General features: G+C 40.3%; 1 protein-coding gene across 1 annotated transcript in view; it reads left to right on the plus strand.

Moving 5' to 3' along the window:
- The window catches only part of LOC118173170 (netrin-4-like), a 50,681-nt gene extending 30,252 nt beyond the window's left edge, over positions 1–20,429 (plus strand). Inside the window, exons 4-10 of the mRNA XM_035337484.1 lie at positions 4,704–4,830; positions 5,347–5,535; positions 13,244–13,457; positions 14,045–14,181; positions 15,182–15,250; positions 16,354–16,524; positions 18,435–20,429. Of these exons, the coding sequence (XP_035193375.1) occupies positions 4,704–4,830; positions 5,347–5,535; positions 13,244–13,457; positions 14,045–14,181; positions 15,182–15,250; positions 16,354–16,524; positions 18,435–18,571 (1,044 nt within the window). The 3' untranslated portion in view covers positions 18,572–20,429. The remainder of the gene's footprint in view (positions 1–4,703; positions 4,831–5,346; positions 5,536–13,243; positions 13,458–14,044; positions 14,182–15,181; positions 15,251–16,353; positions 16,525–18,434) is intronic.
- Positions 20,430–24,024: the final 3,595 nt, after the last annotated feature.

Raw genomic sequence — 24,024 nt, forward strand, 5'->3', positions numbered from 1 at the left:
CGACTGGTTTTATAAATGTGGTAGTTTACATAATCACACAGTCTGCCTGCCTGTGAGTGCACCTATTTCTCTGATCCATTTTGCACAGTAACTTTTGAAGGCACCATTCAATTTCAAACAAATTTGTCAGACCAGCTGAGCTCTTAATACAATGATGATCCAATGAAGGGGAACGAACCTTGGAGACAACTAGAGTTATCACAGTAATGAGGAGAAGAAGATGAAGGGAGATGTCATGAAAATAAATTCCTTATTATTTCTGAAGTACTCAATTATTGCAGCAATGAGCACTGTGGGAAGGCCCATATAGGCCTAAATTATTTTCTATCTACGGATCAGTAAGCACTGAGTGATATGGTGTCACATACTGCATGTTAAAGATAAAATGAAATATCAGAGATGTGAGACACAAATCTCCTGGATCTTAATCTTTCTCCTGCTGTACCAACACATTTATATGTATTCATATAAATCTCTGTCATAAACTAATCAGATTTGAGCTGAAAAATGGCTAGGCTTCTTAAGTGACTGCATGAATCTCAAATAAGTCTGTGTTGCTCACACCTTACTCTCAAATCCCCTCCATCTGGATCACCAGCTCTGAGCCTAGAAAGGAGACATATTTTTGCCTCAAACGCCTCCTAATAGCCAGATATAATAAATCTTCCAATAACATGAATCCAGTGGTAACCAAACAATTGTCAGGGTCCTGAAGGCTTTAATAGGCTTTAATGGCCATAACCAGCCCCACATGGGACTCCCACCCATGCCCTCTCTCCATAGGCCCAGAGGCTCCATTTAAGCCCAGCCCTGGGCCTGTACTTCTTGCTTGAGCAATGCTGTAGGTGGTCTTGTCTACATCTCTGCCTCCCGGATGGACCTTGAGCTGGTGCTATGGATGGTTTTCCTCCTGGTAGACCCATTATGTTTGTTGTAGCTTGTCTCTCTTTCTGCTTCCAGCATGGGCTTTTGGTCCTGTGTTGCGGGCTTGGTTCTAGGCCTATATCTTGCTGCCCTTGAAGTGAGGGCAGTCTTTGCTGTGGTCACTGTCAGCCTATAGCTCCATATCCCTTAATGTCCTTGCTGTTCCATGATAGTCATCTATCATATCATCTACTTTTTATTCTACCTTGCTTTCTAGGACCTAGAAAAACATGTGTGTCTCTCCCTTAAATCTATATTTATTTGACTATTTTATTTACTGTGGTTTGATCATCTAGTGAGATCCTGTGCATCGTGAGGTCTTGTGTTATGTATAGAGTGCAACCTGCTTTTTGGACCCACTTAAGAGCTCTTAGTGTATTTCAGCAGTGAATAACAAGTCAGACACCAGCCTGCCTTGTGGTGTTGAGTTTGACTCTCACATTCTTCCTTCTCTGAGCAGATATCCTATTTCCTATTTATCTGACAATTTCCTATATATCATTCTTGTTCCTTCCTGGACTTCAATTCCTGGCTGCCTTTCCTATCTCTTCTTCTCTAACAGAACACATTGCTTCTCTTGTTACTTACTGCTGCCTCTTCTATCCTCATTTCACATCTTGTTCAAGTGTAACAGGTCTCTTCACAGCTCGATTTTTCCTTCAGTCTTTCTGTCATTACCACTTACTAAGTTGCTTCTTTGCTCTCTTCTTTTGATCCTCTTTCTGTACTTGTGACTTCATGTTGTACTCTCTTCCTTAACTATTTTCTCCTATGAATGCCATCTGAGATGAATTTCACTGACTAAACATCTTCCACCCAGTCACAGGAAACACAGGCACATTTGCTTTTTCTTCAGTTACACTGTACTATTTTCCTAATGCCTGTCAGTGCTTCTTCCCAGCTCTAAGCCAGTCATCCTTCCATGCATTTGGAAGTATATTTGCAACCGTTCAATAGTAGGGAGTGTAGGCAGGAAGCTTCCTTTGTGCCTCTGTCTTACTTGCAATATGCCATACCTAGATAGTCTCCACAAACTACAACTTGCAATAAAACAAATCAGTGGACAACAGATAAATGAACACATCTACTTACCTTCAAAGAACAACTTCATTCTTCCTTCCTCACTGAACTTTCCTGTTTACTCTCAATTGTTCATGAGTGTTCACACCATCTGTGCTGAGCACAGGGTCTTGTGGAATAATGAATATTTGATTGTGTCATTCAAGGCTAAAACAAGATTGCATAGTTTAATTCTGCCATTTCCCAGCTGTATAGTCTCTGTATTCCTTTCATTTGATTTTTATTGTATAAAGAAAACATATATTTTGTATACCTATCATCTTTTTGAAAAAAAAAAAAAGACAACTTGCAAATGTTGTTCTGAAATATACAGGCATTTTCTGTAAACTAAGAAATTTTTTTGTTCTAGTCTGTTTTGGAATCAGTTGCAAAGTTCAGATAGACTGAAGTTTGGGGTCACTAAAAAAATAATTTTATAGTTCTGAATCAGGCTCACTTTTTCCTCAGTCCTGGTCCTTTTCTCTGTTCTATGCCTTCTGAAAAGGATTAATTGCTTTTAAGTCACTGTGTTCAGAGGGGGACCTAAAAAGCCTGAAGATCCAAATTCAAATGAAGAAAAGCCAAACACTTTCTTATTGGTATTATTGTTTCTCTGTAACTTGACATCATATTTAGTACTTTAAACATGGATGACTTTCCTGGACAAAGGTCTGGAGAGGCATCCCATAATGTGCAACATGCTGTACCCTCCTGAGGTTTACTGGTGCTGAGCCCTGACAGAGAAATGCATACCCTGAAGTCTGTGCTCAGTCTTCCGTGAGGAGGCAGCCAACTGCTCTGTGCAGCAGCAAATCTGCCAGCTGGCCAGAGAGGGGCAATGGCATCAGCTGCAGCCTATCCCCTTTGCTAGCTGCATGACATATCTGGTCTGGGAGGATTAAAAACCAGGGCAGTGGAGAGCAAATTGCTGCAGGGAGATGGCTTTGGGGGCAGGGGAGAGCATTCACTCTTTTGAACGTTTCTGTCTTGATCTCAAGCTACCTGCTATGAGGGAGGACTGCAAAGGGGAAGTCTGACTTTCAGGAAAGACTGTGGAGAAGCATAATTCACATTAGTGGTGAGATTAAAGGATTATATTCAATTCACACCACAGTCAAAGTGAAATCTCGGCTTCTGCTTTTTGTGTAATGTGCAGTGAGCAGAGCTGTGATGGTGGTTACAGAGCTTAGCATCCTGAACTGTGCACGATGGAGAGAGTCTAGTCCCATATTTCATTTGCTATTCTAGAACAAGTGTCTCCCTCCATGCCACTAATTGACAGCTTCTTTTGTGGTGGGTAAGAAACTATGGTTCCACCTTTCCTCAAATAATTTCTCAGAGGCCTTTCTTTGAGGCATTGCAAACATATTGCAATCTTTTCTTAATAAATCAACAACAACAAAAATGTGTAAAGCATTTTTTGGATATAGTTCAATTATAGAATCTCATGCACCTATAGTGGACCTGGTTATTATTATTGTGTATGAAACTAATTTCAATAGTACCTTTCCATTTGAATGCTGGACTCACCCAGTTTCTGATATCAAGTTTCTAATGTGCATACTTGATTTCAAAACTGATATGTATTAAAATATTTTCATGAGTAAAATTAAATTATTGTATTCCACTGAAAGCGGGTAAGTACAGAAGAAGCAAGATCTTCCTTCAGGTAACTTTTCAAGTAAGTAATCGCAGAGGAAACTACACTATTCAGCCATCTCTAGTCAAGACTTGTTGTCACTTCAGTTTCCCCTTCAAATATTTTGTGAACTCCTGTTTCCTCATTTAGGTAGGTTCATATGTTTAGTTCCTGTAGACTAACTCTGTTCTTCATCCACACCAGTTTCTGTTGAACATCTTCTAGTTTCTCATTATCTGGTAACAATATGGTCAGAACTGAAACCAGCAGTGGAGGTACGGTTTTCTCACAACTGAGCAATAACTACTTCCTACATATTTAGAATCACAGTGCTTTTTCTTACACAGCCCAGAGTTTAACTGGGTCATTCCTGATCATCTGTTCTTTGCATATTCATATGTAGGCTGGTAAATTGGTGCCTATTGTACCTAGGTCTATTTCAGCATCTGTGCTGTCCTCATAGAACATGTGGTTTGGATTGTTTCTCTGTGGGTCTGCTGACTGGTATTTTTCCAGGTTTAACAATTATTTTTGCTCAATTTTTAACTGTGCTGGGAGGTCCTGGATAACTTGCTTGTTTTTCTAACAATTTATAATTTAGTAATTCATGATGATTTAATTACCATCTTCCAGACCACTGTTAGTACCAAATAAGACAGGGTCCAACACCCTCTGTTAGTCTGTGTTCTCCTGTGATCCAGCTCAGCTAGCCAACACTGTATTTGACACTGCCTGGAGGTGACAACCTGCTCTGGATTTTTGCATGCTCTTATCCTGAACTTGTCAGTTAAAATAAGCTGCGTTTATTTACATGGTTTAAACAGTCTGGCCTTTGTCCGTTGTCCATAGAAGTGAAATAGCCACCAGAAGGGTTAAACTGTTGTCACGTGTGTTTAAACTGCAAGATAAAAGTAAAATCCACTTGTGAAGAGATGAAGCTACATGTATGCTCCTGGCTCTGTGGATTTCTTAACAGAGTCAGGCAGCTGTGGGAGAGCTGTGCAGAAGTCCTAGATCTTCGTGAGGTGGTTGGGCAGTCCACCATGTTAATGCTTCTAACTGTTTGTGTTCTTTCCACCAGGTCCATGGGAAGTGTGTGTGCAGACACAACACAGCAGGGGACCACTGTGAGAAATGTGCACCGCTATACAATGATCAGCCTTGGAAGCCAGGAGATGGAAAAACAGGGGCACCAAATGAATGCAGAAGTATGTGGGAGGGGGTTTACTGATCCAGGGCTTCCGGATGAGCACTGTCAATGACAGCAGGCAAAAGTTCTCTAGCTGAGACGTCATCAATTCACATTCATGGTGCAGTTACAGAAATGTTGATAAGCTGCTGGTCCTTGATGGAAAATTTCAGTATACATATTGTTTTACTGCAGTTGATGCATTTGGGCTATTGGGAAGTGGAATTCACAAGACAGAAATCTTTTTTCCCACACTTATATCCCCTCCAGCATTTTAACATTCTAGGGTTTTGTGTAAGGCTTATGATACCATCAGGTTGTATGAGAATATTACACAACTTGCAACCACCCAAGCTTCTTGGGTGTTCTCTGTGTTGCAATTTTTTTAATGAAAATCTAGGATTGCAAGCAGAGGAAATGTGTTGTGTTCAGATATTTCCTCTATGATTCACAGTAGAAAATGACACTATTTAAATAGTAGCATTTGTTGTGCCTATTGGATAAGCCTAAAGTACATTTCCCTGTTTCCCATCAGAGTGTCGCTGTCACAACCATGCTGACAGCTGCCATTTTGATCTGAGTGTTTGGCTGGCATCAGGAAAACGCAGTGGTGGAGTCTGTGACAACTGCAAGCATAACACAGAGGGACATCGGTGTCAAAGGTGCAAACCAGGGTATTACCGAGATAAAGGGAAACCCATGTCTTCAACAGAAGTCTGCAAACGTAAGTGATTACTGTTATGTCCAGTGAAGATAAATGAATGGTGGAAGCCTGTTGAAAGAATCAACTACTATGGAAGTATTACTATTCTTTCTTCGTATTTTTTTCCTAGACTGCAGTTTTCTGATCAAAGGTAATTTTCCTGATTTTTCTGTGTCTATTCCCCTATGCTGTCACAATTTATTTTATTCTGCCAGCTGCTACAGTTCTCCAGATTCATTACATCCTGGTGAAGGGTACATTCCTCTTGTGCTTGCATTTAAAATAATGTGATTCTGTTTTTCACTTAAGGCATGTTTTATTTAACTTTTTTTCCTGCATCTCTCTTAAGACTGTGTGCCTATGTGTAAACTATTCTTAAATTCCATTTGATTGTGCAACATCTGTGAACATAAATGTATATGATAATGGCTATAGGAGGTGCATATCCATATGGGAACAGATGAATCAGAGCTCACAGACTTATCTCTGAATTCTACTGCTGTATTATGGGGTGCTCTGCCCAAATTAATTGCCTCATTAACACTTCAGCAGGATGTGTTAGGAAGTAACTCACACACAGAGGCACTAACATGCATGTATAACCTCTGGATCAAGGTAGTTTTCACCCAGGCAGTCTGGAACATAGCCAGAACAAGCCCAAATCTCTCTTACTTACTGTAGATGTTCTCTGAGTATTCTGCCAAGCTTCACACCTCTTATTCCATCTGGCATCTATTTGGGAGGATGCTATTTTCAACAACGTATGTAATTTTGATTCTCCCTTTGGATAGCCTTCCCTTCAACTCAGCCTTCAACTCAGACATCGGTTGCCAGCATGGAGAACTTTGGCCTGTCATCTATATTCATGTCTGTTATATGCCTTTGAAGCTTTCCTAACGCTTTGATGGTCTTCATCAAAATTTCTCTTAAACACTCAGGTTGAAAACACTTCTCTCCCTGGGACTAATGGCCTGTGATATTACTTAAACTTTCTGTGAACATCCTATGCTTCTGGTCTTTTGTACACTTTCCACTGGAATATCTTCCCACTTAGTGGCAGTACAGGCTGCTTCCACACGACTCTTTTTCTTTGATTTCATAATTTCCAAAGAAAACTGATCAACAGACAAGGTTAGGGTGAGTTTACCTAATTTACTCTCTATGCCATAGTGTTCTACAGTGGTCTCTCTTCAGTCCTGTTTTTATTCAGTGCAGATTTTCTACAGGGAAATGTTTGTAATGGGGATACATCTTTATGCCAGAATATTAGTTTTCAGTCCTATAGGATCTGAAAGTGTTTGTGTATGAACACTGGTATACGACAGAAGGATGAAGGTGTAGTAAGCAACATTGTGTGTAATATTAGTCAGTAAAATCAAGGTGCACTGGAGAGAAGCAGCGAGGAAAACAAATTGTTTGAAAATAGAGCCTACCTGTGTGGAAACCCTAGAACAGTCTGCCTGGGTGAAATCAGACCTTGACTCTACCTCTGCATCTTTTGTCTGGTCCCGTTACAAGCCTTGTAGTGCCTCCTGCCAATACTCTGCATAGCAAAAGAAAAACTATTCAGAGGGATAAGCAGAAATTTACCATGCTGAAAGAACTTTATTCCTATCATGCCAATCAAGCACAATAAACATTCTTTTCACCTGGGAACATGCTGCTGCCAGCAGAAGGCCCCCAAATATAATTGTTTCCACTCTGCCTTGTGCAATCAAGCCTAGATTGCTGCCATTCCACTCTAGCCACCTGAAAGTTGTGTGTTTTCCAACCTCCCTGTACTGTCAGTAGGAAAGCAGTAGGATGTCCAGGGGATGATTTATTGTGTTCCAGCATAGACACCTGTGATAGATGAACTGAATTGCCCTCTAAAGGGTATCTATTTATTTTCCCTGACTTAAGAGGTATTCTGTATCACTAGCCTGCACTAAAGTTTCTGTTGGTTGAGACAAATTTAATGGGTTTGACTGAGCATTAATACCAATTAGTAAGCCTGACTTTATCTGTGCATAACCGAAGTCAATGAGACCTTTCACAGGCATGTAAAGTTGTGCATGAATGCTTGCCATATTAAGATATAAGGGAAGGGCATGCAGTTCAGTCTTGAAAGCATCAACTTTTATAGCAGACTGGTGTGTGCATGGTGCTTGTACTTGTGTGGAAAAAGAAGGGATATTCCAGATACAATTACAAAGTTAAACTTATATATAGTGAGGATTGTGTGTGTTGGGGGGGGTGTTAGTCTATGCCTTTTCTTGTCTAAGGTGAGGACAATTCCTACAATGCCCCTTGACAAATTACCTTAAGGTAGCATTTTGTATGATGAAAGAACTGATCCCCAAACACTTCCCCATGTGATATGTAGGCAGTGTGTATGTGTGTGCTTTATGGTGTACCTCTGCAGACAATTTTCAGGGAACGCTAGCATACTTTAGACATTATTATCTGTGACAGCAAAACTGGAAACCGTAGGGCAGACAGGCAGAATTGTTTTGGTTAGAACAGACTCAGTTTGATAGAGGTGAGATTTCACCTTCAGAACCGCCACCATCTCCTTATGCCTAGTGCTGATATTAGAATCCGCCCCCATGCAGATTGTAAAACAGAGACAATCTTCTCCATCCTTTATGCTGCAAGACCTGCATTGCTATTACGTGTAATCTGGTGTGGTATGAGTAAATTGTTCAGGTTGTATGACCCTAAAAACTCTGGTTACTTTCTAAAAAGTACTAAAAGCAACAATCAGATCAGGTACACTTTTCTCAGCCTGCTGATCATAAATTGAAGAGCTGCCAATTCTGGACCAGAACATGAGGGTTTACATGTACCACTTCACAGAATCACAGAATAGTTGAGCTTGGAAGGGTTCTCATCAACTCACTTTGAGGAAATCATGCAAACAGTACCAGGCAAACAACACTAAATAACCCACCTGCTGGGCAAATGCTGAAAAGCAGTAATAGACTGCACACAGCAGACTGAATGGATTATTTTAGTGAGAGCAACCTGGTCCTCAGCTTCCCATTTTGAAATCAGAGAAGAAAAATCTCCATGGGAGATCAAAACTTGACCCATGTGTACAGTGGATACTGAGCTGGGAAAGGAAATCTGATGAAAAAGCTGAATGAAATGCTGTGCTAATCCCTTTGAGAAAGCACGCTTGAAGAGTGCTCTGCCATCCAGAGCAAAGTCTAGGTTCAGCTGTGGCAGCCCCCTCAGGCTCCCAGAAAGTGAACAGGACACTGCCAAGGCCCAGAAAGTCTTTAAGCATTAGTCATAATAATGAACAGCATTGTCTCTTAATCACTGCTAGGAAAAAAAAAAGTTGTATAACAATTGGATGTCCTGGCACTATCCAAACCACCCTTTGCTGACCCTCCAGTATGAGACTGCAAAGACATTCCCTTGGAAAAAAATAAATAAAAATCTGTTGAAGTTTGAAGTGTAAGTGTGAATCTGCTATCCCTTTTCATCTGCAGAGACAGCCCACCTCTGATCCCTTTGCTTCTCTTCTTTCTTGCAGCTGGGGATGAATGAGAGCCAGGTCATGTACAGAGACTTGTTTCAACACTGTTTAGATTTATTAAATTTAAAAAAAAAAAAAAAAAAAAAAGGAAAGAAAAAGGAAGGCATGAGAAAAGTCCTAGAGCCAAGCTTTGGACACCTGCTTGTTATTGGGGGTGACAACACAGGATTAAGCAGTTTGAATATAGATTTGTATGAGAGCTTTGACTCATAAGCCTAATCGTTTCCTAACCAATGGTTAGAAAAGCTGCTGTATCCTTGGCTCTTTCCTGTGGCTTATCTGGAGGCTTAAAGGATCCTTCTGAAATGGCACCATCTTTTGTACTCACACTTTGCTTAGCTTAAAAAAAAATGCAGGCATGTAGACCCATTAAAAAGGCTCTCCAGGAAAACAAGCTTTCTACTCTAAGCACAAGGGTTGAAAATTAAAATGTGACCAGACGCACATGCACACACACTCTGAAAAGCTCTGCTGCTCTTCCTTTTACTTCTGCACAGAGGGAGTAAACTTTTAATTGTGATATCACAAAGGCCTGATCACATCTTGGTTCAGTCTGTCTTAATCAGCCCTGACCACACACACACAGCTGTCTGTCTTATTGCCTTCAGTTAAGAAGCATCGTTGGCTGAGTCAATCCCCACATCTGACATGCTTTAAAAATTGCTCTGACTTGGTCATATGCTCAAAAGATGCACATGTATATATTTCAGATTCAAAAGGCATCGTTGCCTGTTTTTCATCAAGTAGCCAGTCTGCTCACAACTGTATCTTCTGCAGTGTAACTACACAGAAGTTTAAGGGGAGATGCCTCAAAGTCCACTGAACTACTTGGACCTCTTGCTATTACCCTATAATGTGGGACCACATTGTTGCAACCCATATTACTTTTTACATCTGTGTCTAATTACATGGAGAAGACAGCTGTGCTGAGGGCAGACAGATTTATTGAGGACTTGAGTGGAGACTGTTGTATGAACAATTCATTTTTTTTTATTACTATTATTGTCTCCCACTTTTACAGTATGTTACATCCAGTAGAGGGACAAAAAACTTAGAGTAAAAGCTAAGAGGATGCTGCTAATACACAGCGAAGTGTTTTTCATTACACTGCTGTCAAAGGGAGAACCCATACAAAGCAGCCATCTCTGGGCCAGAACTGTCCGCACACCGTCCCTAACATAATTGATGATGCCTTTGACAAACAAGGCCATTGTCATGCTGGGTCATGTTTTGTTAGACAGGGAGGTGGATAAAGAGAAAAGTAGGGTTTGCCAAGAGGAAAGAAGCAAAACTCAGCAGGGGAAAGCTCTTTGTTAAATATTGGGAAATGTAAAAGGATGAAATTTTGGAAACTTGCTTTTCTGTTCTTTTAATTATGAGGTTTATTTGTAAATCCATGATGCTACTAAGCAGATAAAACCCAGTCATCAACAACTGTCCCTTCAGTATGTGCCAAGTGAGCTCTTATTTGGGGAGTTTCCTTAGATGCATAACTGTGATTTGGCCATAACACTCTGTAAGCCAGACAATGTACACACCCAAGCTGAAATGCTAAATAAACACAGACTGAGTAAAGCATTTGCAAGCCACTTGTATAACTCATCTGAAAGTGTTGTACATTTATTGATCCAGCTTGCTCTCTGATCCACCAGAAGGCCGTCCATGTTTCTAATTGGGAAATATGCCCCACAGTTCATTTGGGAACATCAGTTTTCCTCAACTACAGTCCTGAAGTAAATTAAAAACCAAACCCAAATCCCAACAACAAACCAACACAACAAAACAGTAACAACAACAAATGCTTTTTTCTATCTCCTTATCAGTTGTCAATGCTGTCATTCACTGTCCTGCAATACTTTCCCTCAGGGATAGGTTGGGAGAAGGCCTCATCTTGAATCAGAATCTAGACTCGGTAATAGGGAGGCTAATGATGCTGAGGATATATCAATGTGACCCTTACTGATAAAACATGAAAACTAGAAGGAAAATATGAATGAAGACAGATCCAGAAGTTGCAGAAATATGAGGAATTTCGGCTGAAAACTCCACAGGTAGATCCTATCTACAGAGATACTAGAATGAAATCAGAAACCTGGATTCAAGCCAACACAGATGTTGGCAACCTCTGACTTCTTGTCAACCTCAGACAACCTGCATTAAAGAAAGCGTATTTCTGCTCCTTATCCCCAAATCTATGGCATCCTTTTTTTTTTTCCAGTGGCGGATGGAACTAAGTGTCTTCTTTTTTAGGATGATGTAGTCAGCCCTGCAAAAATCTGGGCAAAAGTAATTCAAGTTGAACAGCGACAAACCAGAACTTGCCTTTGAAACTGTCAATGCTAATGAGTGCTTCGTTGTTACACCTGCTCTCCAGAACTGACAGCAAAATCCCTGGGTTTGCTCCCAAAGTCAAGACTGCTTTGTGGCAAACAGGCGAGCCTGCTGCCATCCGCCAACCAGCTCATTGTGTTGAGTACATTGCCCATGACAGCACGCTTATTTTCTGTCCTTAGGCTATTGTGCTAGTGTCCCTTGAAAACAACTGACTGAGATCTGTCTACAGCAGAGTGTAATAATATTATTAAAAATACTGGCATAAAGAACACAGGGCATGGTGAAAAAAATAACTATGTAGTAAGCAGATCCTAAGAAAAATGCCTATTAAACAAAACTGCTCACCCTTTTTCTCATACTGTTTTTGGAAGATATTTTTTCTTGAGCATCAGATGTGAGGTTGCAGATGAAAGTGAATCTGCACTTGCTACAGTTAACACTCTTTGTAGTCATATACTCCCCCTCCTCTTGGAAAATGACGTTTAGAATCAGAGCATTCATTTGTTCTACTATCTGTGAGCTCATGAAGAAAAGTAGTTTGATTAGTAGCAATGATGGGCAAACTTCAAAAGCTTTGGAGATCATGTTTGGTACAGATAACCATCCAAAAGGCTGGCCCCTGATCCAAGCTATCCAAACACCTTGGGTGTCCAACGTTCAACTGAAAATCTCTGTTAAAGCAAGTCTTAGCCATAGGAGTTTTATTTCTTCCCTTTTCCAGATGGATGATGTAATGATGCATTTCCTCCTCAGTCTCTGCTACAAGCAAAAGCCAGGGCACACTGCTTTGTTAAAAGAAGTGTTCAGCTCAATTCTCATTTTAATCAAACTTGTTTGAATATCAGAGATGGGTGGGTGTATATATTGCTTTTATTTTACCTATGCAGAGCTGTTGGCACAAGGTTGACCATTTCAGCTAACTTCTTCCCTGATGAGGAGGAGTCAGCTGAGCCTGGCTTTGCACCACTGTAGATATGGACAGAAATAACTTTCCACCGCACTCCATTATGCTGTCACCTTGGGAATATACTGGTGGCATGGGACTATGACAATTTATTGTATTTGAAGGCAGAGTGGCACACAGGAGCTGTAACTATACTGCTATGTTGTCTTGAGTTGCCAAAGCTGGTGTCAAACAGGCAATAGCGTTGAAGATTTTTTTTTATTATTTTTTTTCCCTTGTATTGCTCTTCAGCTATATATGAAGTATGTCTAGTGAGTTTAGAGATCCTCTCCCATTCTGTCACCTTTTCTTTCAACTAGTCTGTTCATGTATTTGTACAATAAATTTAATCAGCTTCCCCACACACCTACAGTACTGCATGGTGAGACATCCCTTACAACTCACAGGGAAGGAAATTTGTAGACTTCTAGGAGGCAGAAATTGAAGAAATATTTCAGGTCATCTGAACCACCTGCATAAGCCACATCTAGCCCCTGAACAAACACTAGCTTTGTACTGTTTCTTTCACAGGAAAGAATGCAGGCAGTAGCTATCATTTGAGACCATATCCATGTTAGTGAATCTCTCTGTGAATCACCTGAAAGCTGCTTGAAAATTGAACACACAGTGGAGGCCTCCTGCCACTGCTTCAGAACCCTGTATGTTCCAGACTCGTGGAACAGGAAAGAATTGACTTTCACATACTTGAGTCTTGGTTGGATTTGTTTTGCTGTACTTAATGAGTTAAAAAGAAAAATAATATGGCAAGCATAGGCTGACAATGCAATGGTTACCTGCATCGTTCTGACATAAAACTGCTGAGCATCAGGAAGAGGGAAGGGGTCTATCAAGCCTTGCAAAAATGTCACTTAACCAGATGACCCCTGGGCACATAATCTCAGTCACCTCTTACCGTATTTCCATAGCTTGCTCCTGCCAGCCAATGGGTTCAGCCAACGCAACTTTCAGCAGAAGCTGGCGATGCCACCCCAAGACGGGATTCTGCTACTGCAAGCCAGGTGTGGCGGGCCCCAACTGCGATAGATGCCTCATGGGCTACTGGGGCTTTGGAGAGAATGGCTGTCGTCCTTGTGACTGTGCCAGAGACTGCGACCAGCATACTGGAAACTGTTTCAATGGGTAAAGAAGCCCTCATTTGGGTTCGCTTTGAGATGGGATTCTGTAAAAAATGAAACAAAGTTTAATTGAAATAGTGCAGCAATGACAGTAAATGGAGGATGCTGGAGGGGATCAGGGGATGCACATAATTTGATAAGGTGGCTGTAAGTCATAAAATGTATCTTGGACTCCATTTGGTGGCTGGCACACTTGTAAATCCATTGTATTATCCAAGGCGAACTAGAAATCATGACTTTTGCAGTAATAGGCAAGTCCACAACACCAACGTAGTCTGTACAGCATTTCTAAATGCACCTGTTTGCCTTGGAAATAAATGGAAGAGTCTGGAGAGCTTGCCTTTCCTCTGTGCCCAGGGTAAAAAGTTACAAGCTCTCCCTTTTTGTTTCTGGAAGGCAGGAATCTGCACCCCAAACGTACTTCAATCTCAGTACGGAAATCCCATGGCTTGCTTGCTGAGTGGCTGCAGCTTTATTGGTCCTGCAGGTGTCCTTAGTTCCTAGTGATGCCAGCAAGTGACCACTAACTTTGAGTTACTTCCTCCCCTTCTTGTGTCCTAACCAAGTCTTCTCTTTTTTGTTCCCTTCCAGCTACGACAATGAGCCATTCTTTAATATCCCCATTGGAGGACAAATCCCTGACCTTGTGCAAACTCCAAGTAATGAGAGTGAGGATGAGTGGAAGTGGAACGACCACGAGCAAGGATTCTCTGCCCTGAGGCACCCAGGTACAGCCCAGTCTGGGAACAGCTGGAAGCTTCCCGCAGTGCCAGCTCTTTCTTCTCCCCACCCCTACTTAAATTCTCCTACTCATCTCTAGCTCTAATCTGTCCCCCATCTGCCGGCAACATCTGCTGATTTGAACTATCGTTGGTTATTATAATACCTACATTGTTATTTTCCAAACAAGGCTCTAGTTTTTTCTAGCACTTTGTTTTTGGAAACTGATGAGACATAATTAAGATTGTGTGAAAAAACACTCCCCATTTGTGGTCCTAATTATAGTCACAATGCTTATGAATTTGCACAGCTCCTTCTCTAGTATTCAGTTTCCCAGAACTCCAGATGCTATTTGTAAAAATATCATGTCAGCCATCACTGAAATGCAGCCACCTCTGGGGTGGCACGCAAATGATTTTAAGAATAAGGAATTCCTCATGGCACAACAGCTCAAAAGAGAAAGGAAAGAGTTATACTGTATCCAGCTAATGTCATAAAGTAAGCAAGCTTATAGAACAAGGTGGAGTCTTTAATACTTGAACTGTTGTCGGTTTTGCTTGCCACATGTGAAAGTCAGCACTTTATTAGTATCAATGACTTTGTAAAGCCCAGAGGTAACAGTGCCACCTGTTGCATATCAAGACTTTCCTGAGAGGAGTATTATCCTAGTAACAGCAAAGTTCAGTGTTTCTTAGCTTTTGATATTGAACTTACTTGATTTATGACTTGATCCAACAAAACTCTATTAAATATCAGCTTGTTATCTATATAATAGAACCCACAAGGGCCTCATTTTACTCAGCAGTACTGATAGGATGTCAGACCAATTATTATATCATCTAACAAGTAACACATTTGCAAATAACTGAGTTCACTCTTAAACTTCAGGTCCACCCAGATTATAGAAGTTACATACATCTAATTTTATAACTGAATAGCATGTGCTTTTCTTTCCTCTCATGTCCTGGCTCTTCTCCAACACCTTGTGTTCTGTGGTTTTCCTGCTAGAAAAGTGTGTGTGCAAAGAGAAGGTGCTTGGAAGTGTCACTGACTTCTGCCAAATGAAATATGCTTATGGTAAGTGGGTGACATGCCCTCAAGGTATGATACTTTCATTATGTTCTCTATGCGTGTTAATAGATGATAGCCGGGAAGAATTACAGAACTGGCAAAGTCATGAAATAAGAGGTAGGATTTCTTCTGTCCTTTTGGTCCATTGATGTGTTCAATTTCTGATCAGTGAACAGCCCGTTTCATACCAGGTTCCTTGGTATCTCTTTTCCACCTTCACTTTTTGCAGCAGGAATGCTAGAATTTGAAGTCTGTGGAATGGCTGAGACTCTAGATGAAGAATAAATGATAAACGCGTTGTATCTACCCTGCCATTACTTTTGCACTCATTGTGCAGGCTCAAATGGCCATGCTTGCTTACCGAGTATATATTTAATACTGGGGGTTATGAACACCTGGTTCATGCCATCACATGAAGAAAGGAAAGCTTTGAGATTCAAAGGTTTGATGTGTTTGTGTCATGACACAACAAAGCCTGCTTGTGGGGCCTATCTGGATGAGACTACTCTGCCAAAAAGTTATGGATGCTACTAAGTTAAAGGAGCAGAAATTTATCATGGCAACCAGATGTTAGACCACAAAACAAAAATACTTTTTCTGGTTTGTTGTGCAATCATGGAATTTCAGCCATGTGACATGCCTACAGTCTGACAGGAAACTTCCTGACTCCTTCCTGTGGAGGAGACAGTCCCTTCCCACAGGACATGAATTTTGAAAGGTCAGTGTTAAAGCTATACAAATTCAACACAAGTTTTCAAACTGTCAAATATAAGGCGAAGAATCAGTGTGCTTGTATCAGACTGTTAACAGCTGATCTGTTTTTATACCCTTTTTCTATCTACACACAAGTGCTTTGCTATGAGTTCCAGGAGCCTATTTGACAGCAGCCTATTAAAGAACTGTTGATAAATATCATGGTGAAAGGATCAGCTAATTCAACAGAAAAATCCAGTTTTCTTTCTCCAAACTCATTTAGAAGGAAATATGACTGAAGTGAACAGGCACTGGGACACACCTTCTGTAAAACTTAAGTGTTTTTCATGTCTTCTTCCAAGATGTTAAATCACTTAGAAATTTATTGTTGGTCTTACCTTGATGTTTTCTGGCAGTGATAAAAGCAAGAATCCTATCAGCTCACGACAAAGGGACGCATGCAGAAGTTGTTGTGAAAGTGAAGAAGATCCTGAAATCAGGCAAAGTGAAAATTGCTCGGAGCAACAGAAGCATTTACCCCGAATCCTGGACCAACAGGGGATGTACCTGTCCCATTCTCAATCCTGGTAAGGACAAAATGGTTATAGCACTTGTCCTGTGGGGTCACACTCAGGTGTTCATCAGTCTCATCTTCTATATCTGCACTGCTGCAAGCCAGGAGTAACTCCATGATAAGAAGAAAGTCATGTAGCATGAGAGTGACAGAGATCAAAACCAACTGTGGAATAACCCATTGTGGTAAAGCAGTTCTGGATAACGTAAAGCAGAGTAAACCTGTTTCTTTCTGTGGACTATTAAGAAAAAGGACAGCTCTAAGGAACTCCAGGTTTAAATACTCAAATCCAAACCACACTTCCTTGTGGTTGGTATGCTAGAAGGCAATAGGTAGAACCTTTATCCACCGGACAGTAGCTAGACTTAAACTACCTTCAGCAGCTACCATATGAGCAGTGCAGCTACTCCAGCCCACAGCTTGCTTTCCCTGTAAACAATGGTGACAATTCTGAGTTGTTTGAGTAACAGTTCATTAAACATCTGTGAGACACAGTAAGTGAATGATCACCTATTAGGGTGCCCCACCACCGCAGATTAGCCCTCTGATCCTGCCGTGAATGCCTGATGGTTCCGTTTCCTAATGTCTGAATTGCTGTAGAGTCTCCCAACTGCCAGAAGGAAGCATGGATTGCTGTGGCAGAAGAATACATAGCTGTCATACTGAAGAGCCATGCCAGCTGAGCTACACAGGGCATGTAGATTAATCCGGCCCTTTAGACTGCTCACCAGCCAGCCCGCATGCAGCCTCTCTCAGGCACTTCAGTAATTGTGTTTATTTTGTTTCTCTCCAGAACACTGACAATGTGGTCTTTCTGTTGCCAAGAGTTTTGACTCTGAGTTCCTTCTTGTCTTTACTCCAAAAAGTTTCGTTCCACAGATGGAACCCAAAGAATTGCTCTTTGGAAGTTAAGTGGGTGGATATAAAAAGGTTGTCTGCCTTCCATCAGGATGGATGTACAAATCTCAGCAAAGATCAAACAGCCAGCACAAAATTTTACAATAACAAGTACAATTAAATAAACAGAAAACAGCAAACATACAAAACCTATTCTGGGTGTATAACTTTAAAACACTTTTCTTCTCTGAACACCTCCACAGAGAGGCTGCTGAAAATAAAAGATCATAAACTGCCAGTCCAAATCTAGTCGTGCATAGCGTATTCTGGCACTTTCAAAACCAGAAAATACACATGTGCAGTCCATGTTCCACACATCTATTAATACTACGACAAAAACAAAATACCCAGCCCCGCACATAAATTGCAGTGGGTGCCTCTCATTGCCTCTAAGTTCTGATCAATGAGGGAATTTTAATTGCCACAGTTCATAAAACACAAGGAGTGCTTATCTGTCTACTAAGTCAGGGACATGATTTTCAGTGGTACTTGTTCCTAGTCTGCAGGTGCAGTTATCTACTTGTTCACAGACCTTCTTTGAGGCCCTCATACCTGTATCTTAAGGTTATAGGTCTAGGAAGTCTGGCTTACTATTATCATATATAATAATTGAATTCTGCCACTCATTATACCTATACAAGCCAGAAGTAATGCTACAGAAGCACACAGAGTTATACTGGCTTAAAACAAAGGTCAGAGATCAGACTCAAAACTGGTCATCTGCATACTGAGGTGGTGAATTTGCAAGTGGTAAACCCACTGGATCTAAATCAATTTGTAATTGCAACTTCTGCACATATTTGTATGATATTTAACCTGTGTGTCCAGGAGTCGGCACTGACAACATGCCCACGAAGGTATGTATATATGTAAGACTGCACGTGCACAAGCTGGGATATAAAAATTGAACTAAGCTAAAATGCCACAATACCACATGCCAGGTAATTCAGAAGTTGAGAAATTCTGCATTTAGTTTTACTTTCTTCTACTTAGTTTACTTTTTTTCTTTTTTCTCCTTCAAACTAGGTACTGACTATCTTATAGCAGGCCAGGAAGACTCTAGGACCAGCAAACTTCTTGTGAACATGAACAGCTTGGTAAAACCCTGGAAAGCACATTTGGGAAAACAAGTAGCAGATATTCTTCGAACTGGGTGCAAGTAATTTCTGCTTCGAAACTTACAGTGATGAACTTTGCCTTTTAATAACACTGCAGTGAAAGGTTTAGTTAGTTTGTATGTTTCCATTCATTGTGCTCCTAGCTGAAGTGATGAAGGCAGGCTCACCACCCTTTCTCCTTTCATTTCCCTAGACAGAAAACTTTGGGATGTGACTTTTTTTTTTTTTTTTTTTTTCCAGCAATGCACAGCCTTATCACACAAAATGAACTAGTGCATCATACATAGGTTGCAAGTCAGTTTTTAATTTGAGCCTGATTCCATGTATTCAGAGTATCATTTTACAAGGCCAAACTGAAGCTATGGATCAGTGTTTCCGTACTTCAAGTCAGAGCCTGATATTAGCATGTATAAGCTGCTTGCATATTGCATTCATTACCGGGGTGTAGTTTTCTTTATATAAGTGACCACTAACAGGCAGCAATTTATTTCAGCTTTACAAGGGGCATAATACTAGACAAGTATGTCAAACAAAAATATCTGAGCTCTTTTAGGTAATTATTATTTACCATCAAACTGTTGTTATGCCAGTATAACATGCTGCTTTCTAGAGGACAATATTATCACACTGCGGAACAGAAACTAACATGGGACTTAGATCGGACAAGGCTCTATAGACTGCTGTCATCAGTTCTTAGTGATGAGGCCTGCTGCAAAAAGTAACTTGATTCCAAATCCAACTCTTGCTCTCCAAGGTCATTTTGCTCTTTCTTGTAGTACTTGAGTCTGTACCACCACACAACGGTTTCCCGATGATTACCACCAAAAAGCCTTATGCTAGGAAAGAGCCAAATCAAGCAAAGAACGTCAGCTGCTCTGCTGTTGAATTTGTAATTCTACAAAAGCTACAGAAGTAGGCAGAGGTAAATGGGTTGGCTGGACTGCATTTTAGATGAGGTAGCTATGAGAGAGATGTGGTACTGTGAGAGCAACCTGACTATTTGAGCTGTGCTCAAGACCACTGCCATTTGATTTGCACTTAGCGCTTTCATTCTGCTTTATTTCTCTTGGTCATACTTGAGGTTAAGAGCTAAACTTAGGCTGCCTTCCCATCACACCTGAGGATTGTTTCTCCCCACAGAAATACAGGAGAGGTTATTGCCTGCACTCTAGGTAGTAGTTTTGTTCTGCAAAAGCATTCTTTCTAAATCTGTTTCACCCTTCTCCATAGGAAAGGAGAGGTAGCTATTTAAATTGTTCCCTAACAAAGCATTTTGAGGAAAGTGTAGTTCTAGACTCTGTCCCTGGAACAGCGGACTCATGAGCAAATGAAGCTCATTGGAATGCCTTCCCTCGTTAAGTAAAGCAGAAATTACAATGGATTGGTCTATACTTTCAGGTGGTTACAAGTGACACTTCTGCATATTTCTGCTCCATGTCTACGACTTGAGCTCTCAAGAAAGAGGAGATATCTTAATTTAGCACACTCTGACTGGTACATGGAGTATCTAGGAAAACCTTAAGCTAATGCACAAGTATGCCTGTTCCAGGCTACATTCAGGCCATCAGTTTGTTCTCTTTATCACTGAGAACCTGAAAAAATCAGCTTCATTTATTCCATTTGTCACTGTTTTCCTTTTAACTTTGTATTGGTTGAAGAGCTGAAAAATCTTCAGGTCATTTGGAAATGGATGACAGGCAGATATTTATAAAACGAAAGCACTGCTTTTCTCCCAACTGTGCGTAGTGTTTCCTCCCCCTTCCTTTTCAAGTGCTCCCCTTCTCCATTGCCATTGATTTTCCTCTTCCCTTCTATTTATTTGTTGTTGCTAAAGTGATATCCAACTATATGGCATCTCCAACAAGCCATTTAATTAATGCAATAAAACACATTTTAACAAGAATATTTGGCTTAATTTATATTAAGCTTATAGAAGTTAAAGCATAACAACTGCTTTCTTTATAGTCTCCAGGCTGTCTGAACAAAGAGATTGATGATCTTCCTTCCAAGTAGCAATAAAGATGTGCACATCAATTTACAGTCTGTTCTCAAAGGGCCTCTCAGTATAAATGAAAGTCAAGTGAAGGTTTATAACTCAGTTAAGGAACATGCTTTTCAACACAGGCCATTTTACCTGCAGGGCATCCCATTTACCAGTGATCATATTCCATTTTGGTTTACAGTCAGTATTGTATTAAAGCAAAATTCCATATTTCAATTTTTGTGCCAGATGGATGGTTTTCTGGAGAGAGTAAACAGCTGCATAGTTCCTTCTGTGGGCGAAAATTATTTGTTACAGGGTCATTCACAAGTATTTCCAGCAACTGCTAGGATAAATACCATCTGTAACACAAATATTTGTACCCCAGCATGTTCTCTTAGGACCTACTGTAATACAGCGATTAATGACTACCACACTGCAAACACTGGTGTGTGCAAAGATAGCCATCAATATATCACACTTCAAATATCTCAAAAATGGGTGACATCCATACACACACATTTTAGAGAGTTATGTAAAGCAAGTGAGGTGTGGGGGGGGTGACCCTAAAAACATTCAACCAATTTATTCTCCCAGTTTCCCATTTTTTTGAATCTCTAATTTATTTGCTCATAGCTGTAGAGTTAAGTGTAATTAATTGCCTCCATTAGTTAGAAACAATGCACATTTTATTCCAACTACTAGTTCTCGTTTAATGGCTTTGCTCTGTACAGTAACAGGTATTCCATAAGTATGGAATTTAATTTCAAAGTACAAAATGAAAGCATTTGAGGGTGAGTCAACACTGCAAGTTGACTTTTTATTGATATCTCTGTCTGCTGATCTGGTATCTGAATTAACAGAGAAGAAAATCAAAGAATAAAGTTCCAACTCAGACTACCACAGGCAATCTATTTGTTCTGCAGTGTTAAAATCCCAGTAGTCTATCTGAAAATAAGTACTGAAAATTAGTCAATATGAACTGCAGAGATCAAGTTAGAATGGTTACTGATTAAGGTACTGATGAGAAAGTTTACGTGATCACTATGTGCCTCAGGAAAGGAAAAAAAAAAAGTTATTTTCTTGTGCACTGGTATCTGAAAAGATGAGCACGAGACAGGGCAAGATGACAACTGTTTTCCTAGCAGGAGCTACTACATATTTCTCAGAACAAGTACACATGGTCATGGCACAGTAAATTAACAACAACAACAAAAAAAAAACAAAACCCTAACACAGAAAATCTCTTTCCAAGAGGAACTGTTTTGTAGATCTGTATTCAGTATCAAGTATCTTGTGATCCTCTTTGTGCCCGTCATAGGTGGCACAATTATATATATAGCATTAACATGGAAAAGAAGATGTATTGGCACAATACAGAAGTGGCTGGACAGCTTCTTTCATTACTAGCACCCACCTTAGAAGATGTCCCCATGAACAACCCTACAACAGCCAAATGGATAAGGTGTCTCAGCAGCAGTAGCAATCACATACCAAACGGTAGCAATAATGCATCACTTGGAAATCCTGCATAAGGATTAAATAAAAGCATTTACCCACAAGACAAATCTGGAAAGCTGTGGAAAATTTATAATACTGCAGGCAGTTGCTTGAAGGAGAAGCATATTTAAGTTTCCACAGCAGCAAGCCTGGTATCGCTGGTCAAAACAGCTCTCAAGCAGCTGTGCAGCATGTGTAGGCATTAACACATGGTCACTCTTGCAACATGGACCCCAAAGCATCAAATTAATTCATTAAATGGCCATTGCGAATGCACAGCCTTAACTCCAATGTAGTAACGCATCATTACTAATTCTTCCTCCTCTGCTGCTCTTGGCAAGCAGCTACGGACAATGTATCTGTGCACAACCTTGTGCAATGCTCTTCGGAAAATGGCTCACTGCTATAAAGAACAAGTTTTCTCTGGAGTGTTTACTGTGTCTCATGTTTTCCATGGTGCTTGATGTAAGTTTTCTTTGAATTAATATAAGTCATCTGATGTGCTCTCTGAAGACCCCCCCAAACCTGGAAGAGTTAGTGTGTTATTTGTTAAGTGTTACAGCACATTCTTTTTTGTACTTAAAACTTCAATTAAAAAAACTCAAAACATTTACACTGACGAGAGGTTTGGGATCTATTTTTAAAATTTTAAACCACACAATCCTCAAACCACATGCACATTAATTCCTTTTAAATTAAACCACAGGCATTACAGACATCAGGCTTTTGCTTTAACAGTCAGGCATAGTCAAGCAAATGGAGAAAAGCATTCAGCCAATAAGGCAACCGTGATGTTATTTTTCTACTAACTTGTGAAAAAAATGTCCATTTTGTATGAAAACATACAGATTAAACACAGAACAAGTACTGTTAATTTATGCTAATCCAGTAACTGATTGAAAATCATTGCTGCAAAACCTTACATGCAGGTACATCCAGGTATTTAATTCCCCATTAAAACACGTACATGAAGTTTTACAAGTTTGAAGTCTAAAAAGATACCAGTCCTTGTGCTATTCCTTTGCACATAGTTGATTTGTGGGATGCAAGGCATCAAAATAGAAAGGTATTTTTGGTACGTGGAAGATGCCTTACCTATAAATGCGTAGAACTTAGAAGGCTGCTTGTGTTGGTCCCCATGCTTAAAACCAAACCCAACAAGTTATCAGAGACTTACCTTTGCAACTCTTCATTGTAGTTGAACTTATTCTTCAATATACTGTACAACTGTACCTCTGAGGCCTAACCTTCTTTCTTCATACAGTAATGACATGATAAATATTGCCATCACACTTTTGTCTTGCAGTTTGTGATGAGAAAGCCATGATGTACCACTTTTAAATGCACAGGTCTGAGTCCTGAATTAAAATTTAGTTTTAAGAGATTGTCCCACATTGGCTTATGTTGTCATGGCAGCACTACACCTGACATAAAGCTGCTACACGGTACCAGTGTAGGGGGACAACATACAGAACAAATTCTGGTAGACCAGATACTCGGGACAGTGGCTCTTCTGCATTAAAAAAACAAACAAACAAACAAAAAAACAACCTATAAGTCTAGCTCTGAAAATACTAACTCAAATTCATTCAAAATATGTCTCTTTATGAGAAAAATCACAATCACTGAGGATATTCCAACCTTTAATTGTATAGGTAACACCTGTTAACAACATGTGTAGAGATTCCTAATATAAAAGCAATGGTTAATAAACAGAACTAATTCTGAACCAGAAGCTTCATGTACAGCATTGGAAATGCAAACTACAAGCACTGAACCCAACTATCAAATTCTGCCAGCCCTTGCTTGTCCCATGCAATGCAGTCCCAAATCAGAACAGTATCAGCTGTATCCAACCTAGGTAATTTTTGGCTCTTTTTATCTCAAGGAGAAAGAAGTGATGGCCCCTTGGGCCAAAGAAGGGAACAAAGCACCTGTAAGGAGAAAGGTGACTGGCTGCACTGGAAGGGGGGTGAAAAGAAAGCAGTAATAATATTTGGGAGTATATGAGAAGGGG

This window comes from Oxyura jamaicensis, chromosome 12, assembly GCF_011077185.1.
Source record: "Oxyura jamaicensis isolate SHBP4307 breed ruddy duck chromosome 12, BPBGC_Ojam_1.0, whole genome shotgun sequence".
NCBI lineage: Eukaryota > Metazoa > Chordata > Aves > Anseriformes > Anatidae > Oxyura > Oxyura jamaicensis.